Raw genomic sequence first — 21,278 nt, 5'->3', positions numbered from 1 at the left:
ATAAATTTGATTTTAATAACTTGCCGAACGACAAGAGCCCGCAAAGATAAAGAAAATCCGGCCAAAAATAGGCCTTAGCAAACAGACGAGAAAAATGAGAAGGGGCTTGTAAAGATTGAATAGTACACTGAGAAAAATATACGAAAAGTACGGAAAATTTAAAACGAACATAATTGGAAAATCTTTACAGCCTCGTTGTTTTTACAATTTTAATATTCAAATATTAAACGACTATATCATAAAGCTGTCAAAGGAATGTTCAATAAATTTATAAAAAAATCGTGTAGCAAATTAATAATACTACTTCATATAACAGCAATTGCTTAATAACTTTGGCTTGCTTCTCTTCTTGTGAATTAAATACTTTGTTTGGGAAAAAGGAACACAACAAATATTAACTGAAAATTGAACATCTTAATTGCTTTGGAGTTCTATGAAAAGTTTAATTAAATGTCATTATATATTTAAAACTGCATTGGAAAGCTAAAACCTAAGACCACTAGGTCATGTTTTCTTTCATAAATTCTTACTCTATCCGACAGATAAAGCACCTTTTTACTTTTGTGGCTTGCTGTTCACTGTGAGAATCTGGTACAACGAAAGTCCGAAGGACGTGGCTTTCGTTGACCCGGCAACCCGAGAATACACGTGCCAACGATTATATTTACCTAGATATATGTATGTTTTTATAAAAATATACATTTGGGTTAACCATTATTCCGAGTGAAAATGTGTTTTAATGGGAAGGCAAATCAAAATGAAGTTTTCTGCTGAATAACCGTATTAAAAGTTTAATATTTAAAATATTGTTGACACTTAACATGGTTTTTGTTCAGAAACTGTTGCAGAGGGATTAGCATAAATCTTGAAAATATCCAGGTTTTCTTCTTACAAGCTATTCCCAGTGAAGGTCCACTCTAGTGTACATACACAGTTGTATGTAGATGGGCTTAATAAAATGCAAATGAAATGCTGGCCGAAAACACAGAAGCAGCAACATAAAAAATCGCAGTCAATGGTTTTGTTTGCGCCGCAATAAGAAAATAATAAATAAATTAACATATTCCGGCTCTGTGTAATTATGCTGATTTGGGCCTCGAGTTTCAACTTCAATCGAAACACTAAGCCGCATTTATTTTCCCCCTTGCAGGAAGCCCTGATGAAGCGCCTGGGAGATGGCGCCCACCCCTTCACCCTCTCGCTCTCCTCCTACGCCCCCCCCAGTGTCCAGTTGGTTCCGGCCAAGCGGTACTACGGAGCTCCGATCGGCACCAGCTACGATGTCCGCTGCTTCATCGGTAAGTCCTGCGACCCCCGATCCCACGGGGGATTCCCCAGTATGGTTAGGATATAGTCAGAGGGACAAGAAATGCCCAAATATTTATTTCATGAAATAGGAGCAATAGAAGTAGAGCCTTGAAGTTATATAGAACCAGCATTTGATCATAGACGAAAAGTTTATTGTTGTAAGCAAGTATATAACAAATATGATTATAATCGGACTGTTTCCAAAAAAAGCTACCATTTTTGTTTTATTATTTATAAATTACATACAAATAGGGTATTAAATTCTAAAGCATTTATTTTTGTGCCATGCTGCAACATTAAATAATATTTTACAACTTCGTAGTAGTTTTGAAAGGTATAAATAGTCTACATAATGCGTAATGCTTTATTTTAACTAATAAAAAACTGTTTTATTTATATTATTATTATTTAAATAATAATGTTATTTAAGCACAGATTTGTTTTATCCCTAGTTATAACATCTAGAGTATGAGGTCACCATCCAGTTAAAGTGAAGAAGAAAATCAATGATGTGTAAATAAGTTAACAAATATATAATAGGAAAAGAGTAACTAAGTGACTAAAATAAAACAGGGCAGTCATTCCAAGGCTTAAGTTATTGGGCCAACTTTAAGTTGCCCTTCTATTTGGGGACAGTCTAGAGCGGATTGTTTTGGGACTGGGTCACAGACGGACATCAGGCCTCCACCTGAAGCACTCACCCGCATTGCTGGCATTCCCCACCACCCATCGCCACCCACCACCCACCACCCACCAGCACCCATCACCTTCAACCCACCATTCCAAATCAAACCCATTCATGTGCCGTCAAAGATCGAAACGTCGTCACCAACTGAACCCAGTGGCGACTTCGACTGTAACAATCAACTCGGCTCAATTATATGTGTATAAATATCCATCTGTGCGCCAGCGGACACGCCCCCTTCAATCTGCGCCCATCGAATCATTCGCTGACGTCAGCACGAGGGGGATTTGTGATTGATTTTCGTTACGATTCCTTGGGGCTCTTTTTTCTTGTGGTTTTTGTTTTTTGTTTTTCGGCTTTGTTTTGTTTTTCAATGGGGGTGTTCTGAAAGTGGACCAAAAAAGTTTATAAAAAACAGGGAAGAACAAGAAAGTAATCATGGGCAAGCCAAAATACGAATACCCTTGCAGTTTAAATTTAAATAGTCTTTTTGCCACCTTTAGTATCTTCAAGTTTCGTTTTATACGAAATAATTATTATTGAAAAGAATATTATTATAATTGAAAAGAACTTGTTTTTTTTTTGTACTTAAAGTATAATGATCAGGATAGCAAGCCTGATTTGCCACAAACATAATGCAAGGGTATTATAAAATCAATATTAAACGCTTTCACAGGATTCGGATAAGGTTCAGATTCAGATCCAGATTGAGATTCTGTTGATATTATTTTAGTCGCTCCGTGGCGCCCGAGGTCGTACGAAATATGTCCGTGATTCTGTGTTTTCTTCACTTTATTTGGGCCACGATATACGCACTGTGGCTGGGCCATCCAATATCCTGTTAAATGAAACTGTGCGACTTGGCCAACGGCGCCGGCCAAACGGGATTTGGTCCAGAATTATCCTCCCCGATTCCCCGATTCCCCGTTCCCCATTCCCGATTCCTGATTTCATCCCATGGCCAACGCCTGTGTCTCCAGGCAATCGTGCAATTGTTGGATCTGGCATGCAAAGCTCCTTCTGCGGTTGCCCCCGGCAACTCACGCAGGACATCCGGAAACTAGGTGGGGGGGAAGGGGGGATTGGCCAGGTCCTGCTGCTGATGCCTCTGTGCCTCCACAATCACTCGCTTGTGCAGTATCCTCCAGTATTCCCCGCATCGCCAGCAGGACAAAGGTCGAAGGTCGAAGACAACGGCCAACGGAAGCCGTGCGTTTCACAATTTACCAGAAGAACTGGCAAATTTATTGACGGGATGAGTAAGCGCATCGGAACAGATTGCCTGCCCAAGAATAGGAGCACGAATGTGTTGAATAACATTGAGTATTTAGTATAAATAAAGTTGTTGCGATTGCCAACCGATTGTTGTGCTAGAACACATTTTGAAATATTACTTTGAATTTTATTTAACTTAGAGCTCGCGAAATTTGGACTGAAAACTTGTTGAATGCTTGTACTCTAGAACGCTCAATTTTAAATGGAAATTTTCAGATATCACTCATACGTGCCGTTGCCTGTGATTAAACAATAGTTTTTTAATTCTACAATATTAAACGGTGAGGGTAAGGTTTTCTTTTTGACCCACTAATGTACTATTTTAATTTGTATTGCATTGTTCAGTAATTCAGAAGCAGAGGCACGGTCAAATCAATTTTTGGAAATTCGGCCCATTTATTATTGTTAGGAGATCAGAGAAAGACAGTGAACATTTTCACAAATTTTAATCACCATAAAAGCAGTCTGGGTAATTATTTCAATTTACGTGCCAGCTTAAACTGAAAATTATTGCAAGGCAGCATTTAAATTACACGGTTCAAGATAATAAGTAAAGTCAGCAGGCTTAAGCGCACAAATCTTTGTTAATTAGAACTTTTTTAGGGTGGAGTATTCAAAATATCAAGGCTGCTTAACATATACAATTCTAATGGACGTAAATACGACGAAACATTAAAATTCTTTTTTTTTTTAATATAAGGAATCGAACGAGTCCCAACATTTTAAAAAAAACTGGAAATCAGATGTTCTGATTATCACATCACATTTTTTTACTTCTCTTATTAAACATTTATCAAAAAAGTTGTCAATATATCATACAATATTCTTTAATTATATTTTCTTAATGGTTTTTGGTGTAATATTAATGTAACTATTAAAGTGTTATGAGACGCACTGTACGCCTGGGTGAATGTGGACCACATATAACTTATACCCCAATCATGATCGCACGCCCCTCATCCCGTATCGTTCGTATCGCCCCCTATCCAATCCCATAGAGCTCCTGACCGACGACGAGCTATCACGAACCGAGGCCCCCAAGATTAGGCGCCCCTATACCATTCCGCTGGCCAGGTGGGTCGCAAATATCTGCTGCCGCGGCTGCTGTGCCTGTATGTGCACGGACCAAGGTACATCAGGCAATAATTCTGATTGTGAATGTGGAATGTGGCAAGTGGACGTCGAGGTCCGAGTTCGAGTTCGAGTTCGAGTTCGACTTTCGAATGTGAATGTATCGGATGTATCAGATCGGCCACGCTATTGGTGTCGTTATCCTGTTGCTGCTCGTGATCGTGCTCCCTTCCATTTCCGTTTCCGTTTCCGTTACGGTTTCAGTTTCCCTTCCATACTATTCCGTTCTACTCCGTTTCGTTTTGCGATTTTTCTTGGTATTGTGGCTTGTTTTCTCTCTCTCCCTCTTTCCCTCTCTCTCTGTCTCTCTTTATCTCTGTGCTTGTTTCTGTATTTTAAATGTCCCTGTCAGTGTTGGGAAACACTCGCGTATTTAGGTACAATGGAGTTTTATGTTTGAAGCATCATGTTACACGGTTTTGTATTTGGTTTTGTAGGTTCTATGATGGAATTTATACTCCCACTTTTCTTAAATCTGATCCTATTTAACATATAATGTTTATTGAACATTGAAAATTGTGTAACCACCTGCTATTTTACCTAGATATAAAAAAGACCAGTTGAAGTTCCATAGCTTGAATCCCCTAAAAACTTAGAAGCCTGAAGAGTTCAAGTAGGGGCCCATTTCTCAATGTCAGGCCAAGATTTGATATAAAGTTAAAGTGCTGTGTCGGAAGTAGTTTCGTAACAGCTTTAACAAATAAGACTCATTAATAGAACGAATTGTAGTACCCTACAATTTGACTTCCATTTAACTTCCTCTGACAGATTGCAAACCAGCACCTTAACATGACATTGAGAAATCGGCACTATAGGAGCGATCGTACGAGCTATGGAGGTTCGACCTTGGTTCGACCTTTCCCAACACTGGGCTCCCTGTCTCTTCGCCTCCACCCGATCCCTCCCGTTGTTGTGCTCGATCTCCATGGCTGTTAATTGCTCATCTGTAAGTACTCCGTGTTCCCTCCCGTCTTGCATCTCTCCATCTTTCCAAGATTACCTTCACTTTCATTACTGTCACTGTCACTATCACTTTCACTATCACTTTTTTTCCCTACATTTCTGTGTGCTCCACCTTCATTTACTTCATGTTCAATGTGTTCGCTATCCGTTCAAGTGGCCGCCTGCCTGCCCTGAGGTAAAAACAAAACTCATGAACTCATGACTTGCCATTCGGACGATTGACGGACCAGGACATTGAAATTACTCTCAAAATTAAAGGATATTTCGCAAAGGAAATCCTTGAATCAATTGAAAAGCTTAGCAAGCGTCGGCGGCGGCAACGGCAGCGGCAAACGAAAATCCCTCATTTTTTTTAATCTCGATGGCTAACCAGTGTTATCCCTCACCGTTTCACTCGTTCTCCCCTCCGTTTCCCGCTCTCAACTGATCCTCCAGCGGACAAGACGGATGAGAAGTTCCATCGCCGGGCATCCGTGAAGATGGGCGTGCGGGTCATCTATCGCACCGACGTCTTCCACCACTTGGCCCCCGAGCAGTTTGCCGCCTACGCCGGTCGACAACAACACGGCGCCCAGTCGCCGCCGGCCAGTGCCACGCCCCCCTCCGGAGGCGAGGGCGCTGACCAGCAGACAGCACACTCACACTCACACTCACAATCGCAATCGCAGCCGTCGAGCGGATCCAAGCACAAGTCCAAGTCCGAGCGGGGCGACTCCTTCCCCAAGCTCCGCCTCTCGCCAAAGTCCTTCCGATTCAGCGGAAGATTCGGACGCAGCAAGAGCGAGATCGAGAAGTGCCCCAACGATCCGTTCCACAACTACAGCAAGTCCTTCCAGGAGGTGAGTCCCTAAACAAATCACCCAGACCTTCTTTGAAGGAAAGTTATTACTTGACCTGTACAAAAATACAGGGCAAGTGATAGTTTTTTTTAGAAATTATATCCAGAAACTGGGTACACTTTAATAATTTTTATTTTTAAATTAAAGTTGGCAAAGGTATTTGGATATCTAATTCTAAACTAATAAGTTATTTGATTTTATTAATAGCAAAAGTCAATAGTAAAAGTTCTAAATAAAAATAAAGTAAAAATTGTATATTTTTTGTAAAATCAGCAGAGTGAATTATATATCTTTATTAATATTCAAGAACAACAAGTATTTATACTCATATACATATTAGTCAAAATATGTTGAGTTAATATTTTAAGAAAACTTGTTGAGTACTTTTTCTTAAAGGTAAATTTAATCACAAATACCTAGTGTAAGATATTCTAAGTAACTGTAACCTTTGAAAACATACTTTAATTCCCATGAATCTCCCTAGAAATTGTTGCATAAATATAAATATTAAGTGCCGTGTACTTAAGCGGCTTTGATTGGAAGTATTTTGGACCCAAATGAGCCACTTGTTCTCCCGATTTCCAGCACTGCGACAGCATGTTGCCGCCGCACACTGGCGCCGGGGTGACCGGGGGGATCGGGGGCGTGAGCGTGGGCCCCTGCGGAGGTCCCCAAGGATCCGTGGACAAGCCCTTCCTGCTGCACGACGGACGGGTCGGCTTGAGGGCCAGCTTGGACAAGGGCTGGTACACCCACGGCGAGGACGTCAATGTGACCGTCAATATTCGCAACGACAGCCGCAAGACGGTCCGCAAAGTCCGGGTAAGTTTTGTGGCAGCCTTGTACCTCAATCCCCTCAACGTTCCAATTCCATTCCGCATCAACCACAAATTCACACAGTCCTTGGTTATGCAGGCAATCATTGGAAATGGCATAACGTATACGCAACGTGGTGCGGCCAAAGTGAAGGCTAACAAACTGTTGCATTTCAGTCTAACCCAGAAAAAGTATATGACTTTGAAATGGCTGTGTTCGGCTTTCTTAAATTTAGTTTTGATTAGATTGTTTTCTAGTGAGTAATTGAATTTAGATATAACAATTTAAATTAGTATTTAAATAATTTTTTGATGGCCATGTAATTAGTGTATTTAAAAGATGCAGACATTTAAAAGTAACAATTTTAAATAAATAATTAGAAAGTATATAGATGGAAAACTACTTTACGGACTATTGAAAATACATTAAGCTGAAATCGACCAGAAAAACTTCTTTGCTGCGCTAATTGAATTTATTTACAAAATAATTTGAGCTTAAACAGCTATAATAATCTTTCTTTCTTGGCAAGTTTAATGGAATAAGTCATGTTCTTAGCACAAGGGCTTAATTTAAAACAAGAGCCGAATTAAGTGTTGGTCTTGCTTATTTAGTCTATAATTATGTTTAAAGGATTAGAGCCTCTTGGAGCTACTTACCAGTCGGTGCTCCTGGTTCCACAAGATTCCCATCGCAACGAAGCGGAAACTGAATTATATTCATCGTGAGTAAATAGTGTGAGCCACACAGACACCACCTTGCATAATCTGCATCGGCACTTCATCTTTGCAAACAGAATGAGTGGGTATCAGGCAGCAGCTAAGGCTTCTCGTACCCATTATTATTAGGGTACATACGCCCCGTTATCAATCATGTTTTATTTTTAAATCCATCATCCAACATTTAAATCCACATCTTGTAGAGTAAGGATAACTTATAAACAAATGTAAAATACAAATACGTATCCTAATGCTCTTTAGAATCAGTGAAAAACAAAAAACATTTTTTGTTGGTTATTCTAAACGGGAAATCGATCCTAAAAAAGAAACAAAATATGGACTTGAGTTAAAAAAATTTAATTTCATATCCAGTATCCTTATTTTCGAAAAACATTAAATGAGAAACAGTTTGCTTTTGCTTGCTTTCTAGAAAAACAATCATCTTTGAATTTATAAATACTTTTTGATTGTATTCAAGAACAACTTTTTTGTGAAGCAGAAAAGGTTTTTTCTTAACTTAAAGGCCATGTTTTTACAACTTTTTTTATTGTGCTTAGTGGGTACCTTCAAGACGAGGCACTCTGCCAAATTGATTCATTGTGATTTGTATTGAAAACGCTGGGACTTGGTAGGGCAAAGTTATGACAGTTAATCAAAAACTCTCCAAGTGCAGGGAGTCGAGTTAAGCTGATTGTGAGCTTTACCGTCCCAGAACTTCTAATTGAACAATGAATTTCGCTGCTAAAGGGATAACGATGTGGATTGATTTCCAGTTATAGAGAACGTAAGCTTACGCCATTGTCTGCCGTTTGGTTTTGATTAAGCAGACCAATTAAGGAAGATAAATTTGAAATTACAGCATGCCAATGCAAGACCTCTGGTGTGAAGAACAATAGACAGCTTAAGACTGAATGGCCGGCAATCGGCTTGTGCCAGTATAGAACACAATACCATCTTGGCCTTTTAACCACACCGTGCCACACCACCACACACCATCACACACCGCGTTTTAATCGCAATGGGGCACTGGAAGGATTACGTACGCACCAGGTGGCTGCCCAAGTGCAGGGGATCGGGAGTCGGGAGTCGGGTGGGCGGACAGCAAGTCAAGGCGGCGACAAATCGAGGGGATCCCCATCCCCTGGGATCGGAACAGGCAGTTGATGCCTTAAGCACACCCACTCACGCTCATATGCAAATGGCGCTTAGCCGAATGAAATTGTCAGGCCAAGGCACTGTGGAAAAGATGTCACTTCTAAGGGCAAGACCCATTCCTGAAATGTCGCCGTTTCTTACACATATCAGAATAATATTAATCTGCTATGCTCCGTAAAATAAGTTGAACCAAACGCGCCATGGCGAAGTTATTCGGATAATAACTTCTTTAAGCTTTAAAATACATTTTTATTGGCTTAAATAAATATTACATTTTAGCATGTTTTGAACTGAATCGAACTGTAGAAATTAATTTATTTTTTTCTGAGTTATAACCAGTTGAGATTATGTGTGATTTTTGAAAAGGTATGCAAATGTTGGAATTGCTTTCGTTTTGTAGAGTACTAAATTTGCTAAAATGCATATTATTGTTTATAATTATTTGGCCTTTATATTTACAGATAAAATATGTAGTATCTTCCATTTGTTATGATAAACTCAATTCAAACAAGAAGATTAATGCCGCAAAATGTTGTAATTTTTCCCATAGTGCAAGAAAGAAGTCCCCCTCCCCCTCCCCATCACATTGCAATCCGTTGAATTCTGGGAAATCAGCGGGGAGGTGGTAAAGTGTAAGGCTGGCAAAAGACGCAGTTAAAGTGAAAATTGTGTTTATACACTTTATGGGCTTTATTCCGTCCCACACCTTCTCAGCTCGGCAGCTTTTTATTGTGCCCCGAAGGCCTTTCTGCCTTTCAATGTGTGCCGCACACAACACACCTTCTTCAGAGGCGGGTCGTCCTTTTTTGCCCGGTTCCTTTGGCATTCATAGAGCCTACGTGGTTTCACACCCGCCCATTCCGCCCCTTTACGCCCTTTCCGCCCACTTCGCCCCCTTTGAAAGCCATGCTGTATTTAACGGGAAACGGAGCGCTCAAAAGTGTGCTACAGTTTACGTTGTGCCGGGTTATGTCTAATCCGTCCCAAAACCCCTCGCTTTTTGCTCGGTTATCCCTTTTTGCGTGTCTACACTAGCACTCGGAAGGAACTGGCAGTACGTTTCGATCACAGTTTTCTCTCATCAAGCTGAATTGCTGTTTCCACACATTGTCACTATGGAACCAACGTTGACTAAAATTAACAACTAACGAAAAAGAAAGCAAACTTCAGGGTTTATAGGGTCGGAAATGTGCCCTTGACTGTGTTGCAAACTTTTGACTAAAATCACAAACTAAGAATATAATATATATATGAAAACAAATTTTTAGAGAATTAAACTACAATCATTTAAAAGATTGCTATTTTAAAATATGATTTCTTTTAATTTGCCTTTAAATAGACCACCCGCTACCCGCTTTTTTGGGATCTTTAGAAATAATTGTCAATACACGAAAACAAAGTCCATCCTTGTGCAGTTTTTTGACACTTTTTTGCAAACCAATTCTTCGAAAATTTCATTAGAAATGCCAAAAAATCGACCCAAAAATACAAACTAAAGGGAATACATAGTTTTTTGGAGAATTAACCCACAATCATTCTGAGGTGTGCAACTTTGATCTCTGATTTTTGTAAGAAAAGTTATGAACTTTAGAAGTGAAGGTTTTCAGCCACTTTTCTTCGAACCCACTTTTCGACAATTTTGGAAATGTGTTACCCTTAAAATTAAAAATTACGAAAAAACGAGCCAAAAATACAAACTAAAGTGACAACACAGATTTTTAGAGAATTAAATCACCCTTATTTCAAATCGTATTTTTGTAAGAAAAGTTATGGGCTTTGAAAACATTTATTAAAAATTTGTTTTATTTTATTAAAAAATAAGAAGAACTTCTAATATCGACAAGGGCTTGAATTTTAATTTTAAACTGGTCTTGGGTGTAAAAGCTCTGTCAATGCCAAATGTTTGATGTCAAAGTCGATCAAAATATAAACAAAAGGCGAAATATTATATTTTTCTAGAGACGCATTCCCAAAGAATTGAAATGGCAGTGCGGACAAAACAAAATCCGCATCCGAATCCTGTACTGCTCGCTTTTCTGCTTCGAATTCGAACCAAATACTTTACATACAAATAGAATGACCATTGTGTGTGCCAGGACCAAGGACAAAGGACTAAGCTGGCTAGGGACTTTCTGGCTGAGTGGCTGTAAATTGACTAGCGATATCATACTGAAGTGAAAGAATCACCTGGCCCACTGGAGCAGTGAACCGAAATTTAATTACGCACCGGATATTACGCATACGAGATGGGGGACCCGTGCGACAGAATGCGGCGCATCTAAACACAGCAGAATCGAGCTCGAGGCGGATGCAAAATGCATGGCGCAAACAATTCAATACTGAAAAGAAAACAAACGGTTCGGGGACGTCAGTTCAGTTCAGTTTAGTTCAGGTCTTCGGTGCGCATTGGAAAATGTTTTATGGTGCCGCCTGTCAAATGTTATTGTCTATTTTTATTGAACGCCCATTATTTTCCAAGTGCATTGTTCTTTGATGAAAAGACGACGTTAGCCAAGGTACAGACGGTTCCAATACAGTCAGCGGCAGAGACAAGTTATGACATATGTTTGCACATAGAATCGACTTGTCTGTGGGCGAAAATAACGATCCGCAAACGGTAAATCGAAGGCGATTTTAAAGACGGACGGAGGACAAGGACATGTGCTTACCTGAGTTTCTTAAAGGACTTTAAAATGTCCTTCGAAATGCTGTCCATAATGTTCTTGCATAAAGTTTACTTCGCTCCCAATGTCGCCACTCAAAAGCTTCTTTTATTACACAATTTACATATTGACTCAGCAGTTATATCCCAAGTCCAGTGTTTTATATTGGTCTTATAGAAACCATCGGAAAACGTTCATCGTTGAATAAAAATGGGATTCAAATGACTGTTTATTTGCTACCTACACACAAATCAATTAAAGCAATTTCTCTCTGTGGAGATAAGCTGACCAAAAGCTATTGAGGAAAGGCAGAGAAAAGGTCAGGACATTCATAACGAAGCCAATCAAAGAGCCAACTGAAGCACATTACCATTTGGGATAATCGTCTGTTACGCAAAAAAGGCGAGCATTTGATTGATTGACTGCAGCCATTGCCTCTACATTGAAAAGAAATCCTAACCTTTTTTGGCTTACAAAATTGTTATTCAAATGGGTTCTTAGCTTAATGACCCAAATATCCTTATCCAGACGTCAAAACGATAATTTTCAAATTATGAGTGTCTTTCGCTTGTCCAGCTAACATTTTTAAAAAGAAAAAACACAGGCACTTTACTTTAAAATAAATAAGGCCTTCAAATATATTATTCGAACAGGTTAAAGCTGAATGAGCCGAATATTTATGATTTCACTTTGGATTATCAGCTTAAATGTTTATAAAGTAAAAACTAAATGAACATCTGCAATGCATAATTTAAAAAGTCTGTGAAACTTCCTGTTTTGTCAAATTTGTTTTCCAAAATGGCTTAGAATTAATTTAAAGCGGAACATAATAATGCCAACTGGTCTTGTTGTTTTCCCTTAAAGGGAGTGCTCGTGTTCTTTTCTGGCCATTCTGAGCACCAGAGTCCTTGTTCATTTGTGACAAGTCTCAGCCAGCTTTTATGCAATCGCATAATTCGATTTGATTTGATGGCCCTTCCCAGGCACCTCACTCCCATTTCTGCATTTCCCTTGAGCACTCGAAGCGAGGAAAGTCTAAATGTTCGTTCCAAGTCGGGATTTCTGGTGGGCAATCTGCTGGCCCTCCTGCTCGTTTATTTTATTTTCATCGTGCACTTTGCGCCTTATTAAATATGTACATTTCTGTGTGTGTGCGATTCTGAATGCCGAGATTGCTTTGTACTTCCTGTTTTTTTTTAGCAACCAAAGTCACCCTGCGAAAGTCGGAAGTTACCTTGGGTCCTCGGGTAACTTGGACATCTGTTCCCCGATTTCCAGCAACAAGTTCGCAGGCGGCCAAAAGTCCTTTGGCCTCCATCCAATTGAAAGTCCCGCAGCAGTCACACAAAGGACGAAGGCGACTTGGATGAGCGAGGACTCGTGGAGGGGGGGTTTCAATGCCATTTAAATGCTTTATGGAATTGAAAACTGCGAATTGAATGAGTCGATGCAGGATTTTGATTGCTCATTTCGATTGGATGCGGGAGAAATGGATGAATTTCATGAGTTCTTAAATGCGCTAAATCAAAACAGGCCTTTGAAAAAGGTACACAGACGCAGACGTTTAATGAAACGAATCGAAATGCCTTCACCAATTAATATTTATTCATTATTTATACATAATCGAAAAGGGCAACAAAGACTTTTTGATGGATGCGAAGGAAATGAATGAGTTTCATGAGCTCTTGACTACGCACAATCAAAAATGGGACCTGTTTTAGGTGCTCAGATGAATTCATTTAAGGAAACTAATCAACATACCGCAACTAATTAATATTCATTCATTATGTGTCCAAAGGCAAATATGGGGAACATATAAAGTTAATTAGGTGTACTATTGAAAACGCCAAATTCTCAATTTCTGTATCCTTTGGGATATTTTAGGGATATTATATAAAACTTGTAAAATAGGCATTGTTACGTTTATGACTTAATGTGGTATCCTGCGTTAGTTTTTTAATTTCTTATTTAATTTTCTAACTTATTTAATTCTCCTTCCTAAATATGTAACATACATTTGATTTGTTGTATCAATCTAGCCAGTTTCATAACACTCCGTCTTCCTTAAATGGTGACATTTGGTTTTGGTTTGCAGATGCCAAATAAATGAAGGCTAAATTGCACATAAAAAGCAGGGAAAGCTGGCTACCAGATATCGACGCTGATGAGCTGCCAATAAGTGAGGCCAGGCCTGAGTTTAATTTATTATTTTTGCTGTTTGCCCTTGTTTTTTTTTGTTTTTTTCTGAATGGCCATTTTTACACGACCACTTGAGTGCATTATCCTAGATTGGATGGGAGATTGGGCCAGAGACATTTTGGCCGCAGTCGTAAAATAATGCCCGACATGTCCAAAAACAAACAGGACTCAAGAGGCCCATTTATGTATGTATATGGAGTTAAGGGATTTCGGTGACGCTGCAAGACTCTATTGGGAAATCGTAATATTTTCTCCTATCATTATTATTCAGGGAAAGGATTGTTAATGCTTCAACAAATTAATCTTATTGTCTTTAGGAAACTTTAGTATATGGTAATTGTCAACTTGATTGCCTATATGTAACTATTTTTATAAAGATGCTGAGAATTGGGCTTACAAACACTTTTTAAAATTTGTTTTTATTTCATTGAATAATTTGTTTGGGTAAAATATTTTATATTTAATCAAATTGTGGTATCATTTTTTTTAAAACCCTGAAAGGTCACCCATTAACTGGATACAGATTGGAAATTAACATGAAAAATGTATCTGTTATTTTATGTAGAAGTTATGTAGTTCCGGGAAAAAGGAGATTGAATAGAGACGCAGCAAACTGAACGAGCTGAATCCTTTTTTCTTTGAAAGTATTGATCCAATCGATTTGCACATACCCCTGTTTAAGTTCGAAGCTCTTCCAACTCTTTAAAGCATCCTATTAAATTAAAGGTTTATTTGTAATGGTATACGAAAACATCATAGTTAGTCATAGTTGCATGATTCCTTTGGTTGCGGATTGGTTATGTGGATGTGCCACGTGATTGCCAGTAGCCTTTTCCTTTGGGCCACCACTATAATGGCCTTCTCACATCACACACACACACACTCCTCACCTGGTTTTCCCCCGGGGATTCCCCCCAAACATCACGATTTCTGATGCACATCCTTTCGCCACAGGTCTGCGCCATCCAGCACGTGGACGTGTGCATGTTCAACAACGGCAAGTTCAAGAACGTGGTGGCCGACTCGGACAACTTGATCCCGGCGGTGGACCGCACGGTGGCCGCCGGAGCCTCGCTGAACACCACGGTGGTGCTGCGTCCGCAGCGCGGTCCCACCAAGAACTGGATCGCCCTGGAGGACACTTTGCAGCGGAGCACCGAGCCGGATGAGATCACCGGCGCCATCGCAGCCTCGGCCATCCGCTCGCCGCACTTCGTCATGCAGAACGCCCAGCTGCTGGGCGGCCATCCGCTGGGCAGTCCGGCCCTGATCACCCCCCACCCGCACCTCTGGCAGCCGGGATCTGGCCAGGGCCAGGGCCAGGGCCAGTGCGGCAATGGACAGAACTCCGGCGGCGGTGAGGAGCGCAACGTGTTCGCCATCTACGTGTCCTACTACGTCAAGGTGAAGCTCACCCTCAGCGGTATGGGCGGGGAGCTGTCCCTGAAGCTGCCCTTCGTCCTGGTCCACGTGGACGAGACCCAGCGGCCGGGCTTTGCCTCTGCCACTCTCGGCGAACTGCGCCTGGAGATGGAGCGCCTGGCCCTGCAGGATGCCCCCGTCGGCAAGAGGAATGGAAGGCGGCAGGCGCGAGAGATGGGCGATGGACCCTCCACCAGTGCCGCCGCCGCCGCCGCCGCTGGTGCCCAAACATCCGGACAGCTGGACGTGATCGAGAGCCTGGACGATGAGTTCAACATCCGGGTGCCGGTGCCGAGGAACGACTCCCACAAGCGGCGGCTGCAGCGCAGCGAGACCCTGGCCCGCGATCTGGAGGAGCAGGAGGAGCAGGCGCCGCTGCCGGAGGAGGAGGAGCACATCGTGCAGATCCATCTGCAGCGGGTCTCGCCGGACGGCGACGAAGTGCAGCAGGATCAGGAGCAGGGGCAGCAGGAGCAGGTGGGCCACGCCCCTGGAGCCCAGACCGGAGCAGTGCCCAAGTCGTCGAATGTGTGATTCTGATTGTGGTCCCAGATGTTTGCCAAGCGCAAGAGAAAGCAGTAGGAGCTGCTTGGAGAAGAGGTATTGGGACGTCCATGGACATCCCCAATCCAATTGCGATTTTACAGGATGGCCTACCATTAATCTTGGCCAACTAGTTTTGTGCCAAAAGCAAAACAAGTATTTGACCTAAATATAAGGGCAAATTTCATCTTTCAGGTCATTGTTTCTAAATTGTTGCTTATTTTTACTATTTTTAGGTCATCTTGTTATACCCTTGCAGAGGGTATTATAATTTTGGTCAAAAGTGTGCAACGCAGTGAAGGAGACATCTCCGACCCTATAAAGTATATATATTCTTGATCAGGATCACCTCCTGAGTTGATATAGCCATGTCCGTCTGTCCGTCTGTCTGTTTCTACGCGAACTAGTCTCTCAGTTTTAAAGATATCGAATTGAAACTTTGCACACACCCTTCTTTCCTTTGCACGCAGTATATAAGTCGGAACGGCCGGGATCGGCCGACTATATCCTATAGCTGCCATATAACTGAACGATCGGAAATGCCATAACTTTGGTGTTTTTAAAGTTAGGAAGTTGGGATTTTCTATGGGTTTTATATTTGGCCAATCAATCCGACCTACCAAATTTCAAAGGGATCGGCCGACTATATCCTATAGCTGCCATATAACTGATTGATCGGAAATGCCATAACTTTGGTGTTTGTAAAGTTAGAAAGTTGGGATTTTCTACGGGTTTTATATTTGGCCAATCAATCCGACCTACCAAATTTCATAAGGATCGGCCGACTATATCCTATAGCTGCCATATAACTGATTGATCGGAAATGCCATAACTTTGGTGTTTGTAAAGTTAGAAAGTTGGGATTTTCTATGGGTTTTATATTTGGCCAATCAATCCGACCCACCAAATTTCATAAGGATCGGCCGACTATATCCTATAGCTGCCATATAACTGATTGATCGGAAATGCCATAACTTTGGTGTTTGTTAAGTTAGGAAGTTGGGATTTTCTATGGATTTTATTTTTGGCCAATCAATCCGACCTACCAAATTTCATAAGGATCGGCCGACTATATCCTATAGCTGCCATATAACTGATTGATCGGAAATGCCATAACTTTGGTGTTTGTAAAGTTAGGAAGTTGGGATTTTCTATGGATTTTATTTTTGGCCAATCAATCCGACCTATCAAATTTCATAAGGATCGGCCGACTATATCCTATAGCTGCCATATAACTGAACGATTGGAAATGCCATAACTTTGTTGTTGTTAAAGTTAGGAAGTTCGGATTTTTTATGAGTATTAAGAATGCATCGTAGGAATAATTTTGGAGAATATTATTATAGAGAATTCTGCAAGGGTATATCAACTTCGGCTCCGCCCGAAGTTAGCTTTCCTTTCTTGTTTTTTGGATGCAATCGTACTTTAATCAATTCATTATTTGTTCTTTTTGTAAGGATATTAATTTTAATAACCCAAAATAAATCAATTATAATTTTTTACATAAGAGACTATTCATTTAATTCTTCAAAATTTGTAAAATATTTAATTTTAAATTGTCACTACTTTTGATTTTGTTTTAAATATAATTTTTGTTTGCTCTATTTACAACAATATTGATTTTAATTTTGCCAAGACTTTAGTTAAACAAATCTACTATCATTTTCCACAAGAGGCTATTCGGTATCAAAAACCGAAACCACTAAAGTAAAATATAAATGTGTAGCACATAATTTTCTTGTGATTTAAAATCACTTGAAAAAAGATGTCTGAAAGTGCTATGTACAATAAGATAATTCAGCACCCATAAATTTCGATACGAATTGTGGTGTATAAAATATTAGGCTCATTGACTCAAAATTTTAAATTACGGACTTACTTTCTAATTTAAAGTCTTTTAACAAGCAGCTTAAAAAATAACAAGCTATATAAAGAATTCAAATTTTTAACAAGTTTTCCAAAAAGGGGTAAAACAACGGTTTTCAGCTTGAGCTACTATTTATATTTCTAACTTAACAATGGGCTATAAAACAATTGCGATTGAAAAATCTATAAATGTTTTCCAAATATAAATTCAATACCAATGAATTTGTTAGGTCAAAAATATAAATAGCAACCCCAGCAGTAGTATATGAAACCCAGCTGTAAATGTAAGCAAAAACCATTCAGTTTCGGTTTCAGAAGTCGAAAGTCAGGAGTTAGGAGTTAGGAGTTAGGAGTTAGAAGACCCATTTAATGAGTGGGCACTTGGAGAGAGATTATACTTACCAGATGAAGGTTTCCAGGAGTGGAGGGCAGTACGAAAACATATGTAGACATGGGCACTAGCGGGCTCATTAGTTGGCGACGGTATTCCCTAGGAATTGGACAATGAATCGAGGTGAAATTTTTGCAATTCGATCTAAATCGAAGTGAACGAAAGTAGCGAAGGAGCTAAACGTAAAGGCAGCGATTGATTAAGTTAATAGTGTTAAGACGTATCATTTGATATTAGCCATGCAATGCGTTGAAATTGATGATATTTTGTGTGGACTGGCAGGTTAGTCTAGCTGAAGTCGGTATCAACAAGTTTAAATCGCGAGACCCGATGGATTATCCAGCGAAAGCAAACCAAGCCAAAGGCACAGTCACCTAATTATTTACATAGATCGTAAGTGAGTGTGGTTCAAATAAAATCCGTATTAATCCACTACTCCACATCAATGCCAATTGAATGTCCTTTTAAATCGCACCGATGTCACCATTAGGGTTATTCGACTATGTATTACCTAAATAATCATACATATATATTTACCGAATACTAAATGTTTGATGTGTATTTACAAAAGGACAATGAAATATTACAGAGGCCAAAGGGCAAACAAATACAAGCTAATTGTGTGCGAATCTCGTTGCGGTTTCAAACTGACAAAAAGTATTTACAAAAACTAACCAGCAGAGCAAATTACAGACACCAGACACCCAAAAAAACATAAGGATGTGAGGAACCCAACACATATCTGTGAGTTTTCTGGCTTTTGTTGCCAACGTCAATGGATTATGGTCGCAAATTGCGGAATCAAATCTACGGTCAAATTAGGTAAATTAAGCACAATGAAAACGCGGACATCTGTCACTTTCATCCAGATTGATGGCTAGCCAAAAATTTTTTTGTCAATAGTTTTGACCAAGTTTCGAACAGTTATTGAAGACCCACAAAGGATCAACGCTAAAGCTATAGTTTTTTAAAACGTATTGAGCCACATGGCCGGAACTTGGAAAATCGAAAACTGATGGAATACCTAAAGAGTTTTGAAAGAATTGTGGAAATATCCTATTTAAGAGGACGCAGTCCTAAGATGAGGGACATACTTAAACCACCAAGAAAAGTAAATCTATGATATCGAAGATTTTTAATGTTAGCTGTACGAAAACTTCTATGAATATGATTATTTATCAATATGAATATGAACACAGAAAACAGAAAACTGAAAACAAGTATTTATATATCTATGTGTATATGTGTCTAGAGATAATGTGCAACATTGAGCACTCGGAATAAAGATGAATTTATGAATGTAATCGCTATACTCTGCTTATGCAATCTGTGTGCAGATCAATATGCTGATCGATATAGATATTCGAATATACAGACATGGATAAATTATATATTTCGGTGAATGTTGCTTTGAAAAGCCAAGCTACTAATTAATTTTGAAAACACTACACTAACGCAAAGGCGAAAAAAAAATAAACTTAAATGTGATGCATTTCTATGAATACACTACAAAAAATACATAACCCTATATACAATCATATATGTATACACTGTATTGATGGCTATTTACCTGTAAGACTCGATCGCAACCAACCAACCAACCCAACTGCATTACTTTTACTTTAAGATATGGTCTCTAATCGAAGCCAAGGATATCGAAAACATTTTTGTTTCCCCTCATTTCCAGCCCCCTCCCCTCCCCCGCTTGCCGTTCTATTTTGCTGTCCTTTCTGTCTCCAGGACCTCCAGATAGCGAAGCCAATTGATTGATGATGAATCTTGGTGTGGGCGGGGTTTTCTGGGGGCAGACAGACCGCACTAGAACACATCCGAAAATATAATGAAATAAATGTTTAACATAAAATATCACAAAAATCTCGCTTGTTTTCACGCCCAGCATGGCTGTGGTTTTTTCGGGGGCTTGTGGATTAAAGTTGGGAAATGGGAAATGGAAAATGGGGAGATGGGAAACGGGAGATGGAGGCCCCAGCAGGAGTTCCAAATCATTTGGCTGCCCGAGCCAACCATTAAGCGAACTAGCTGGCTAACATGGCTTGCCTTCTGGCAATCAGCATGAAGCTGACCAAACCAAACACCTTCCCCTCTGGAACCCCACCACCCCCTCAGTTGGCCACAGCTCCTGGCTTCTGGCCCTGTTAGTTAACATGAATGGCAGAACGTAGCTTTTGCCTCAAAAAGCTTTTCGGAGTAATAAGTTAAGTAAAGCTGGTTTGAAGGGGACTTGCAGAGCCTGAACTTCGCCGCTTACTGAAGCTCTGGTGCGGATAATTGATTAGGTAAGCATAAAGTTTGGTACAGGAACTAAACCAGGAAAGAAATACATTTACAAAATAAAAAAAAGCCCCTTAAAAGCGTAAAATAAAATAATTCCACATTGATTTATTATTTATTTTTCGAATTGAAAAGTGAAGTTTACTGACGATGGCACATATTTATAATATTTGTATCCAATTTTATTTAAAAACAACTTTTGCTTTTGGGATTGGGATTGTTTGGGATTGAAGAAATCGCTAAGGTAAGCATACAATTTTATTTATGAACTTTAAATAAATTGGGTACTGGTCAGAAAAAATATCAGAGTTAAATCCTGCGCAAATAAAAGGCTTATCATTTTTATACTTATAATTTCAGTTCAAAGTTTGCAACTCAGTGATGGGCGCATTTTTGACTCTATATAATATGTATATTCTTAACCACCAGGCTAGTCGATCTAGTCATATCCATTTCTACACAAATATGACTCAAAATAGACCCAAAAATACAAGCCAAGATGAAAGTGCAGCTTTTTAAAGAATAAAGCCACAATCATTTAAAAGTATGCCACTTTGAAATCGGATGTCTGTATGAAAAGTTATGGGCTTAGAAGTGTAGGTTTTAGGTCACTTTTTTGCAAAGCCGTTTTTCGAAAATTTGGAATGGGGTAACATCGTTAAAATTACGAAAAAATGGACCCAAAAATACAAATTAAGTTGAAAACACAAGGTTTTAGATAATTTAACCATAATCATTTAGACGTATGCCACTTTGAAATCGGATGTCTGTAAGAAAAGTTTTGTGATTGGAAGTGTAGGTTTTTGGCCACTTTTCTGCAGGCGTTACTTTCATCATGAGTTTTGAGCTTAAGAAGAGTTTTTTTGTACAATCATTGCACAAAAAAACATACGAACATTCTTGACGCCGTTGTATATAATGCTAACTGATCAGGAATTCATTATCCCTGGTTTAAGAAGAGACCAAATCACGATCCAGAGAACTTGAGACCAATAAATATTTTGTAAAACACCC

At 39.7% G+C, this 21,278-nt stretch overlaps 1 protein-coding gene across 1 annotated transcript in view; it reads left to right on the top strand.

Moving 5' to 3' along the window:
* LOC108038657 overlaps positions 1–15,901 on the top strand; it is a 51,531-nt gene extending 35,630 nt beyond the window's left edge. Inside the window, exons 5-8 of the mRNA XM_044461097.1 lie at positions 1,151–1,298; positions 5,798–6,201; positions 6,787–7,023; positions 14,705–15,901. Coding sequence (XP_044317032.1) covers positions 1,151–1,298; positions 5,798–6,201; positions 6,787–7,023; positions 14,705–15,706 — 1,791 coding nt within the window. The 3' untranslated portion in view covers positions 15,707–15,901. The remainder of the gene's footprint in view (positions 1–1,150; positions 1,299–5,797; positions 6,202–6,786; positions 7,024–14,704) is intronic.
* Positions 15,902–21,278: the final 5,377 nt, after the last annotated feature.

Source organism: Drosophila rhopaloa, unplaced genomic scaffold (genome assembly GCF_018152115.1).
Source record: "Drosophila rhopaloa isolate 14029-0021.01 unplaced genomic scaffold, ASM1815211v1 contig_3, whole genome shotgun sequence".
Taxonomy (NCBI): domain Eukaryota; kingdom Metazoa; phylum Arthropoda; class Insecta; order Diptera; family Drosophilidae; genus Drosophila; species Drosophila rhopaloa.
The sequence above is the reverse complement of the archived record's forward strand: the minus strand, read 5'-3'. Positions and strand labels throughout refer to the sequence as shown.